The sequence below is a fragment of the Takifugu flavidus genome, chromosome 14, assembly GCF_003711565.1.
Source record: "Takifugu flavidus isolate HTHZ2018 chromosome 14, ASM371156v2, whole genome shotgun sequence".
NCBI classification, from domain to species: domain Eukaryota; kingdom Metazoa; phylum Chordata; class Actinopteri; order Tetraodontiformes; family Tetraodontidae; genus Takifugu; species Takifugu flavidus.
This window is the reverse complement of record NC_079533.1, coordinates 13,367,922-13,379,101: the sequence shown is the minus strand read 5'-3', so window position 1 is coordinate 13,379,101 and position 11,180 is coordinate 13,367,922. Positions and strand designations below refer to the sequence as shown.

The 11,180-nt window shown below is 47.8% G+C and overlaps 1 protein-coding gene across 13 annotated transcripts in view; it reads right to left on the bottom strand.

Moving 5' to 3' along the window:
- Nucleotides 1-11,180, bottom strand: part of ncam1a (neural cell adhesion molecule 1a) — a 107,889-nt gene that overhangs the window by 32,598 nt on the left and 64,111 nt on the right. For all 13 annotated transcript variants that reach the window (XM_057054130.1, XM_057054131.1, XM_057054123.1 and 10 more), the window contains exons 2-4: nucleotides 2,066-2,143; nucleotides 597-803; nucleotides 276-419 (exon numbers count right to left, since the gene is read on the bottom strand). In XM_057054130.1, the coding sequence (XP_056910110.1) occupies nucleotides 276-419; nucleotides 597-803; nucleotides 2,066-2,143 (429 nt within the window). The remainder of the gene's footprint in view (nucleotides 1-275; nucleotides 420-596; nucleotides 804-2,065; nucleotides 2,144-11,180) is intronic.

Here is an 11,180-nt window from a genome sequence, read left to right as displayed (position 1 = left end):
AGAAACACGTTCCTTCGTCAGGAAGACTCCAAGAGGAACGTCAGGTTTGATACAGAACTACAGAAGGAACAGGCTCTGCAGTCAGCGGGGGAGGGGCTGGGCTGCAACACCGAACGGTGTTCATCTCTGATGAAGAAGAATCAAGATCTTCACTACTTAACAGACTAAATCCCTGACACCAAGAGGACCAAGAGTCTACCTGTACCCGGTGGATGGTGATGCTGGTGGTGGGATTGGATGGGAACAGAAGAGGAACGTTGTTTGAGGCAGCTCACCATCTTTGGAGAACTGGATCGTGAAGCCTTTGTATTTCCAAACGATGGTGGGAGGCGGCGAACTGACGATGTCACAGATGATGTCGGCGTCGTCGCCTTCATTGAACTCCTGCGGGCTCGGAGCGTTCTGGAAGGTGATTTTCTCTGCGGGAGATACCACATGGATGCTTATTATACACTGGTGAATATCCTGGGTGTGTGTGTTGGAGTGTGTGTGTTATTGTTGGCTAAGTAGAACCAAAATGAAGGAATAATAAATAACTACACCACCACAGAGTGAAATATGGAGGCAGCTTTGGCATCAGCGCTGAAGATACTTACGGTAGATAGTGACTCGGACGGTGGCCCTGGCCTCCTTCTCGCCGTCCTTGGCCACGCACGTGTAGATGCCAGCGTTGTCCATGTTGGCCTTGTAGATAACGAGGGTGGATACTTCTTCCGTGCGGCTCACAGAGATGTCCTGCCTGTTGGGGAGGATCTTCTCTCCACTGGGGTCGAACCAGTCGATGTCTTTGACCTCTCCAACCACTGAGGGAAGGAAAATGAAGAATCAGGAGGAACTCTTCTGGGAAGTCCGTAGCCTCATGAAACATATAACCACAGTAAGCCTCATTATAGCGTAAGAACTGTCCACAGAGGAGTAATGCTGTTGCTTACTGTGTAGCATCACTCACAAATGCTCAGCTAGAGAAACACTTTGAGAAGAGGCTGGAATTAGATCCAACTGACAGAGCGAAAGGAAACAGAGCTGATATATTCACTCCATGACTCAAGAATCCTTCGCTCGACAATGGCTCAGAAACACACTTCACATCAGAAGCCATTTCTCCTCACAGCCACCAAACTACTTATCTGGCATAAAATATGCAGAGGGATAAATAATTTGGCTGGTCTCAGTCGGACTGAGGAAGAAACCCAGCAGGGGGGAGCAAAGCTTCCCTGAACATCCTGTCCTGACTGATGTTGCATTCACACCACATCTGGACAACGTGAGCATCTTCTGATATCCTTTAAGGGTGGATGAAACAGGAGGGGGTGAGGCTGAACCTGAGATCCTTGGGCAACTGGAATTCCGTTAAACGTGTGAATTTAAATCACAACAGGGGAGGATTCCCTCTCAGGTTAACAGGCTAACAGGCTGTTGCGCCCCAGGGATCCCTTCAGAACTGTTTTGCAGAAATACTGAAATAGATAGAATTCATTCATGTATTTAAGACATTTTTGAGCATATTTTTATTCAGAAAACATCATTTTTATTGGGCCATTATAGATCGAAATGTGTTAAAAATGAATCCATCACACCAAGAGTTCCATCCGATACTACTGCAGACGTTATTGATGTAGAGCTCAACGTGCTATTTAGAACTATGGAATCATCTCTTAAACAGAAGCATGAGCTCCTGGAATTACAGATATTCGAACAATATATTTATGTCCCTCTAAAAGTCATTTACACTGGAGTTTAGACAGCACATTTTCATCTGAATTCACAGAGATGTTTAAGCCATTTGCTCTCTTTGCTCTTTTGAAGTCTCTATGTTTTCGCTGCTAATTATGTTTGATGCTTCTGCCGAATTGAAAAAGTCGTTTAAGCTTCATTGTTACGATCAAATATTTCCATAATCTTTGACACGCTCATTTGGTTAGCAAACGAAGAGAGGAGGGCCCCTTTTTAAGTGGAAAAGTGAAGCGGCTGTAACTGGGACGTTGACACGGCCGACGGTCTGATGAACACGTCACATGACCTCTGCCAATCACAGTGTGAGGGCAGCGGCGTGGCGCCGTCTCACCTTCACAGACGAAGAACTTGGAGGCTCCCACGCTGATCTCTCCATAGTGGGGAAGGATCTGGACCTGGATGGAAGCGGCTGAGACACAGAGAGGATATACGTTAGACATCCTGCAGGTGACGCCGCGGCTGAGCGGACAAAAGGAATCACATTGTTTTAACATCGTCCCCACTGTGAACACATGACAGGAGACGTTTGCACCAACGCGTGCACCCAAAAAAACCTGGAAACGTGACAAATGATCAGGCTCGCGCCGCCGCCGGAGCAGAAGAAGGTTGAAGAAGAGGTTATATTGGTTTTGAGGCAGAATGATCTTCAGTCTGCAGCCGTCAACAAAAACAAGGATTTGATTTGATACGAGGCGCCTTCCTCTCTCATTCCTGCTCCTCCTGCAGATGATTCAGGAGGCACAGGGCTGTTATACACACAATATCCTCCTTCCTGGGGCTCTAATGCACTTCATCTCTCAGAATCAACCAAAGCAAAACTGACAGGATGAGAATTAAAGCAAAGCAAACACCTGCCGTCGGTTCCTCCCTGCACACCAGCAAATTAAAACTCCACCTGCATCTTCACTGAAAAGCGGGAAAAGAGGATTTCAAGGGCTTCATCAGGGGGAATTCATCACTTGTGCACGTGCGGCAAAATCCCAGGATGTTTCCATTTAGGGCTGCGCTCTGTGCTGATCGGAGATCATCCCGAAGAAGCAGGATGGAGAATCCCGCTGAGCCTCAGGCATGCCACCACTCCCCACAATGAGAGTCATGCTCAGTCCAACTCTCAGTGGGAGACTTGTGGGAATGGTCGGAGGGACCGGCCTTTTAAAGACAGGTAGTCTGATACCCCCCCTTCCCCCCAGCAGCGCCGCAGGCTCGTCTTTCACGACTCAACGGCTGCAGAAACACGTCCGTGACTGAGAGGCGACCTTCACAGCAGTGGCCTGGGGTTCTCTGCACGTCTGTCAGGGATGGAGAGCCATCATCACCCAACTGTGAAATAGAAAGTAATTAAATTCATCTGACCCGAAGTTTTAGAACACACCGATATGGAGGCCATTTCCATGTAAGCAGAGTCCTGATGTACTACATCTGCTTCTCGTGTTCCAAACACAGATTTATGTTCTATGGAACATTTCTTTGATTTTGGATGAGCTACACTCATAATATTAATGTTTCCTTTATTATATTTTGGGCCTGTTTCCATCATAATGCAACAGAGATTGTTTTAGCTTGAGATTTCCAGACAAGATGAACATCGAAATCAATGAAAAGGTTAACGTGAAGCAGAGCTTAATGAGATCAGTGATGAAGGAGGTGCAGGTGAACGAAAGAGAAGGAAAAACTGAGCTCGGCGCAGTGAGCAGGCGGCTGAATCTGTCTGTCAGCGTCTGCTGTTAACGTCTGCAGCCACTAATCCTGAGCCACATCGACAGTCTATCTGCACTTTATTGCACAGCTCATCTACAGAAGCTGCACCTTTAGCGAACTTTAACCAAACTCAAGACAATAATCTGCAAAACTTTTGTCAAAACCCATTATAGCAGTCCATTTACCCTCTCTGGCCCAGTATAACCAGCTCATTTACCCTCTCTGTTCTACTATAATCTGTCCCTTTACCCTCTGTTCCACTATAACCAGTCATGTGACTCTCCAGTCTGTCCTCTCTTATGCAAACACACACTCAGGTATTAGTTGAGTTTTACCACCAGCGTGAGGACTCTCGTTATTAATTTGCCAAAGTTGCGTAAGGATGCAGGAAGCTACTTGTGCTAAGCCCAGAGGCGACACGAGAAATGCCGGATTAATTCACTGCTAATCCCGGCGCACATTGACGCAAAGACGCCTGCGAGCCTAAAACAACAATAACCAAAAGCAGCGAGCGTGGATGCGAGCGGCGGCTACGTTCTAATGAGCAAGTCACACACTTCACAGCGTGCTGATGCAAACAGGCTTTAAGCATCATCGCAGTGGCGCCACACGGTTCCTCAAGTCCAATCATGTAACTGCAGAGGCTCACCGCTGGCCTCAGGATGAAAATTACAAGAGTGTGTGAGATTGCGACTTGAACACAGCCGGCGGTGAGCGGCTCTGTCACCACCAGGCTACAAGAGTCAGCTGTTGGTACTTTACATGCAAGTCATGTTGGGGAAGCACAGAGACGGTGTGTGTGCGTGTGTGTGCGTGTGTGTGTGAGTAAATGGCTGCATCACCACCCGTACTGTCGTAACAAAAGTACTGAAACACTTTCAGCCATGTGCGATATCTGGAGTCTAAAATGTGATGAATAATGAAATTATCTCAGCACAACAGAAGTGTTGCCTGCCTTCGGGCTCTGGTAGGAAAGTGCTGCGTGATTCCAGCAGCTAAGCTGAAAAAGATGTTTCTCGGCTCGTCATCGCCACCCCGACGTGCGCTTATACTTGAACAGCGCACCTGAGTGTGACAGGTTAGCCCCATTATTCCATCACGCATGGAAACATTTAAATTAGTTTTATCCGCTCATTTATTCGCTTTGCATCGGCTGATTTATCCCCGTCTGTTTCCATAGAGCTCAGATTCACCTGCTGTCACATTAGCAGTGTCATTTATGCTGGAAGCTGGGGTTCGGCAGCTCATAAATCAACTCAGCTCACAAACAAGCTGAAGCGCTCAGCGATTGATAGCTTCTGTTTTGAGGATGGCGCTCTTGCAGAAGGTTGTTCTTTCGATGATCCTCTTTAAATGCATTTAAAAACTCCAAAAACAAAGATCTTTTTCTTCCCACCCCACCCTGCCTGTCGATTCTCCTTCACAGGTATCCACTTTCTCTATTTCCAGACTGGGTCTTAACGTGGAGGTGGAGGTTCAATTGTTCTCCCCTCCTGCGGCTCATAGCTACATTTCTGATTTTAAACTAGGTCATTAAGATGGTTCTGATCAGCTGAAGCAGTTGAACCTGACCTGAATATGCTTCTTCTTAGTTCTTTTTCCTGATATAAGGTCGCGTCCCCTGGTAGATTATAATTACCAGCTCTACGAGTGAGGAGACGCTGAATCTGTCAGGAAAGGAATGTTAAGATCTAGAAGGGAAAACCATCCAGGGAGAAGCAGTGTGGGTGATGAGAGGACCAACTCCCGGCTCCACAGAAATAAAACCTCCAAAGACAGGACAGCGAGGCGTGACGAGAGCCCAGAGCTCCTCTGCAGCAAGAACCACTCATGCTGGTCAGATTCGAATTGTTCAGCCTTCGCAGAGCCTGCTGGGGTTTCAGAAACTGTTGATTTGTTCCACCAGAAGATGGAACTTTCATGTGATCGGCACACAGCAGAACTTCAGGTGTGTTTAGAGGACTGTAGTTAGATGTTTGGAGAAAAGGAACCCAAGACAACCGTATCTGTCTGTTGTTTTGTGCAGCTTTTGCATTGTTTTTAGCCAAACTTCATGACTCCTGCATGCACGTGGAGGCTACGGCGAGCACATGTGCCCGACCGCACCGTAATTAACTAATGATGGCTAAGCTGCCGCCACCATTCTCTTTCTTCATGTGACCCTGAGGCCAAACATCTCACCAAACTGATAATCACGGCAGAGCTGCACAAAAGTAGCCGGCATACTAATTAGAGGGAAATGCAGCACCACCCACAGCTCCAGTCAGCTTCTGCTCCTGTTAGACATGGATCCACACCTCACAGACAGGCACACAGTCTAGATCACATGACTCCAGGTCATACTGTGGTTTTCACTGCGTGGACCAGCTTTTTGAAGAACGCCGCCCACAGATGCCCAAGTACACGTGCAGGCCGCTGCTCCTGCAGTTCCAACAGCAAAGGTTCACCAGTCAGCAGGTCAAAGGTCAAGACAAATCCAGTGAGTTTTTCCTCAGAGAGAGGTGAGAGAAGGAGGAGGAGGAGGAGGAGGAGGAGGAGGAGGAGGAGGAGGAGGAGGAGGGTGGCCCTGCATCCTTAACAGTCTGCACAAGATCTGCTGCGTCTGTGGAATTTCTGATCCACTCCTCCAAACGTCAGATGAAAATGTGGATTTGAACTGTTTCATTTCCTGCCCGATGATGTCAGATTAATATTAAAGAGGCCATGAAAGTAAGAGGGTCTATAGCTGTGATTCTCATCGCAACAACACGAGCAGAGGCGCTGCTGTTCTTTACGTTGTACATGAACGTATGGAGAGGTTCAGCTCTGTGGAGCTCAGATTGTCCTCCTCAACAGGACGGGACCTTGGCTGCTGACTGGATCCAGCCGACCGTCATTCTAACCTTCGGAGGTGTTTTAGAGCCGCTGGCCAGTTCTTTGCCCATTCCTCCCAGGAGCAGACACACTTTCTTCTCTCCACCAGGACTTCCATTATCTTCCTCTCACAGATGTGAGGACAGACCAGAGAGCCTCTCTTACACATGCAGCCAAAAGGAGGGCAGATTAGACACGAAGAAACCAAGCGAAGGCACGGTTCTGGATTTGGGTTTTACCCCGACGTCTACCGATATGAAACAATAAATAAGTAAATACAGCAATTGTTAATTCATCCCTCATCAGTGCAGAAGTAACTCCAGGCTAAAAGAAACTCCGTGGTGACCTCTGCAAAACATGCGGGCGTCCATGAGCAGTCTGAAGAACGATCCGAGGCGCCATCTATCTCCTCGACAGTGCAGCAGCTGAGAGCTCCTCCAGCTTTAACAGGAGGAACTAAATCTGCTTCAGCGACACGTCTTAAAGTCAAAGACAAGAGCACCAGGAGACCCGAGTGAGGGCTCCTGCATACCGCAACACTAAAGAATATCCGAGCACAACTAAGCATTGCTGTCTGCACCGGCCCTTTATTTAGAGCCTTTAGAACCTGCAGCGGTGAAGGAGGCTTTAATCTAAGGCAGAAGGCTCCATTAGAAGGAATTACCGGTAGTTTATTCCTAATGGATACATGTCCCTAAAAAGGCACGCGCAGTTGGAAGAGAACGTTCCAGTCGTTCTGTTACTGGTGGGCTGCCCTGGATCTGACTCAAAGAATTAGAACCTACGCCAACAGAAATCGCGCCCATGCAGCACATTCATACATGGGAGCGTTTTCACTTGGGACCAGGAGGTCGCTGACTTCCAGGTGTTTATTTTTTAGTATCAGCACCACCAGGCTGCATTCAGTCCCCCCCTCCGTGACTGTCTCTTCCTATATTTTACTCCCTGCGTCTTATTGGCGTCATCTTCGCTCCGCGCCGCTTCATGTAGCCGACATACATTATTTAGCAGTGCGAGGAGTGAGAATGCTATAATAGAGTGTCTGGGCAAGCAGCTGGACCACAGAGGGATGTTATTTTTACCCAGTCTCCTTCACCCTCCGCTCAAAGGTTAAATAATGGATGTGTTAGCGACACATGCGCTCGGCTGGACGCTGGCGGATGCAGATGGGAGTCATCAGTATTCCAAGTGCGTCGCTGGGATGACACCATCCACTGAAGGGTTGCGGATTCTGGATGAATTTCATCCTACTATGCTCTGGGTGAAAATGAGACGAGGATGGAGAGAGAAAGAGAGCGAGAGAGAGCGAAGCGTGGCAGACATCTAATTTTGTTCACTGTACTGTTGTTTCCTGTCTGACCGGTTATTCCGCCCGTTTCCTCGCACACCGAACACTTTTTTTTTTTTTAAATGACCACATTTGTTCTTGAGGCAGGAGTGATTGAACTGTCTCTGCTCCACCTCACGTCACAGCAGAAATCCACCACCCTCCTGTCATCCTCCCCAACACAAATTTCAGCAAATTAGCCAAAACTCCCATCATCCTCTGCTGCATCCAGATGGAAAGATCTTTCAGAGACGACACCCAGAGACCGCAGGCAGCCAGACGCAGTCCGGGTCCAAATGTCTGCTCCGGTTTCCAGCTTACAAGTGCAACCTTTGCTCCACGAGACGGAGTCTAAACTCGTCGAGTGTCGAGTCGACCAGATTCACATCTTATCACGTTCGTGCACATTTGTTTGCTCAGTTTTTCGGGTCGGCTTGGCTGCCACGAAAACAAAACAACTCCAATCCCGAATCGGTTTGTCAGGGACTTTAGAGAGCGTCGGACTCCTTTATCGCCCAAACGTAACAGCTCTCAATCGGAACGCAAGCTGAATGTGAGAAGACAGTTGGAGCCAACAGATCTGTGGCTTCGTGCAGTCTGCAGAGAGGCGCTGCAGCTTCTGCCGTCCGCCGTTATCGACAGAGCTGCGAGCTGCAGAGTATCTGACGGCAGATTCAGATAAAGCAGCATTTCAGATGCGGCAAGCCTTCGGGGCAAAGCCAGACTTCCTGAAATGCATTTAAGAGCTCTTTAATTATTCCATCTGAGAACAACCAGAGCAGCACACTGAGCCAGATAAGAGAACATGTATATGTTGAGCATAAAGATGTCAAAACAAGATGATGTGTGAGGAAGAAGAATTCTGTAGTTTTTAATTATTGTGTTCGGTGAGCCAGGCAACTTCCCAGGAATGGAACTGTTCCATCTTTCCGAGTCATAACTGTTGTTTTTCGGCTGAGAAAACGCGGATAAATCAATCATTGAACCAAGTATTCCGATGTAAAAGACTTTCAAAGTAGCTGACCGGGAATTCTGGAAGGTTGACAGAGGCTGTTTGTACTGAAGAATGAAAACCAGTGTGCAAACCAGAGACTAACTGGTCACATCAGAGGAGCAGATGCATGACAACACTGGGTTGAACCTCAAACTGCAGAAGAAACGAGACCTTAACCTTCAGGAGACTTTAGTACCGACCTAAACTGCTTTACAACATTCTGATAGTTATATAAGGTGTATAAATCGGTCAATATCACTAATCATGACTGGTAAATATTTGTTTTATTATGTGCTTGTAAAAGCATCTACAGCATGTTCTCCTGGTTTCTAGGAGGCAGAACAATGAGCTAAATTAGACTCCATCTGAGGTGCGCTGAGACCCTGAAGTCACCTGGACTCGCAGCAGCTTCCTTTGATTGCTGCAGCGTTAGCGCTATAATAGAAGGTCCAGGTGAAAAGGTTGTACTTGACAAAGCTGAGGGCTGCGCCGGGGTCACCGCACGCCGAGCAGCTCTACAGCAGCGACCACCCACCCAACAGCAGCACGCACCGACCCAAACCAAACACCGTCGTTCGGGAACACGCCCCCTACGGTGCAGCGCAGACAGGCAGCGTCTTTAACGCCGGGACATTATTCAACATTAAAGTCATGGATATAACGCATTAATGTCCAGGAAAAGTTGATCCGCTCTGAGGCGCCGCAGAGCTAAATCAGGTTTACAGTAGGTGGCGTTGATGTGTGACCCCGTTACTGCACCAACGTTCCACTTCTACTCGCTCTCTTTTCTCTGAGGGCAGCTAAATTTACCCCGCGCCCCAAATCCAACAGGCATTTACAGTGACTACAACAGAAATGCGTGGAAACTCATGCTAGTTTCCATGGAAACAACTCTATACTAATTAGACCTGTATGCAACTGAGACAAAAGGGAAATTAATTTCAGTATCCCTGACACAGAAAACCCCTCCAGCCATGAAAATGTTATGTCATACAGTTTCCATTTCAAAGAGATGGGACGAGAACAAACCCAAACCCGCCTGGACGCCCTCGGAGACAGCCTGACCACCGCTTTGCTGCCAGGTGAGCTTTGGACTCGCCCCCCCCCTACAAAACAACCCTCATTGCTGAGGCCAAACGTCCACCTTTGTTCTGCATCACTGATGTGGACGGATGCAGAAAATTACAGAAAAACACTTGAACCCTTTTAAATGTAGTCATGAAACCAGATGAGGGTCCAGGTCCAGGATCATCACGTTCACTGTGCAAGGCCGCTCAGATACTGCAGCAGACAAAGACTTGATCACATTCACTAAAGTCTAATCAATATGGACGAGGTCAGAGGATCAGCCGCGAGGCCGCCGCAGCAACGCCGGCGCTAACTGTCGGAAACAGCTGCTGAAAAAATAATGACAATAATCTGAGCGGGACAGAAAAAAGGAAATGTTTTCTGTTTAATTAGTGGAAATCTCAGAGGAGACACATTTTTCATTCTTTAATGAGTCCTCTGAGAACAACAAAACAAACAAAAATCCTCACTTACAAAGACAAACAACATAACAAGACTAAGACTAAAGCCAGACTAATTCCTGCGTGCGTCAACGCAGCGACGTGCACATTTCTTTACCATTAAACCAGGGAAAACAACAGCAGAACTGATTTAGCATCTAGACGGATGAATATCTGCAGTACAAGATTGAATGGGGGAAGTGGACTCAGAGTGTCATAATCCAGATGATCGTACGACCAAGTTCTGCCAATCCCAGAAGAGATGAATGGAAATCTGTCGGATCCCTGCCGGTCTATACCGCGGATCACCGACCTGGACTCTAGCAAATGTTCCTCGGAGCTGCAGGCCGCAGCAGAGATCACATGACCCTTCTGGAACAATGAAAGAGTCTACACAGCAGAACAGGAAGTAGCTCCACCTTCCTGTCTCACCTGAGGAAACAGGAAGTGCCAGCGTCCTGCACCTCACGTCTGATTGTTTAAAGCTTTTTATTTGAACAAATCGCACGAGGAAAAAGCACAAACACCAAAAATCACTCAGTGCGTGTTAGTGCACTTCAGCGCCGGCGGTGGAGACCGACTACACCCAGAGGATTAGACCCGCCGGGCCCTGAATAATTAAACTCTGCATGTTTATTTTTAACGTTTCCATGGCGCTGAGCGATGGTTGAGGTTGAGGAAACTGGAGATCACCTGTCAAACGCTGCGTTGACAGAGTTAAATGGCAGACGGCAGCTTTACGGATGCCGGTGCACAAATGGAGGGATTTGGACCCGTCGGCCTCTCGGTTGTCTGTCAAATCATAAATCAGCCGCGGTGTTTGTGGTCTGAAAATGGCTCCTCTCTGTTCGAGTGAATTAAGCTTCTGAAGAGCATCATTACACCGCAAATACATCAGCACTGGGCCAGAGAGGGAGCAGCGAAAGCACTCGCTCCTCAAGGCTGGCTGACTGTAGCCATCGTGTTCAGACCTTCGCTGGATCGCACAGGTTATTTTTTGAACGCTCACAACAAATGAACAAGTTTTCATTCCGAGGCTTGAAAGGAGGAATTGAAGTGATTAAAA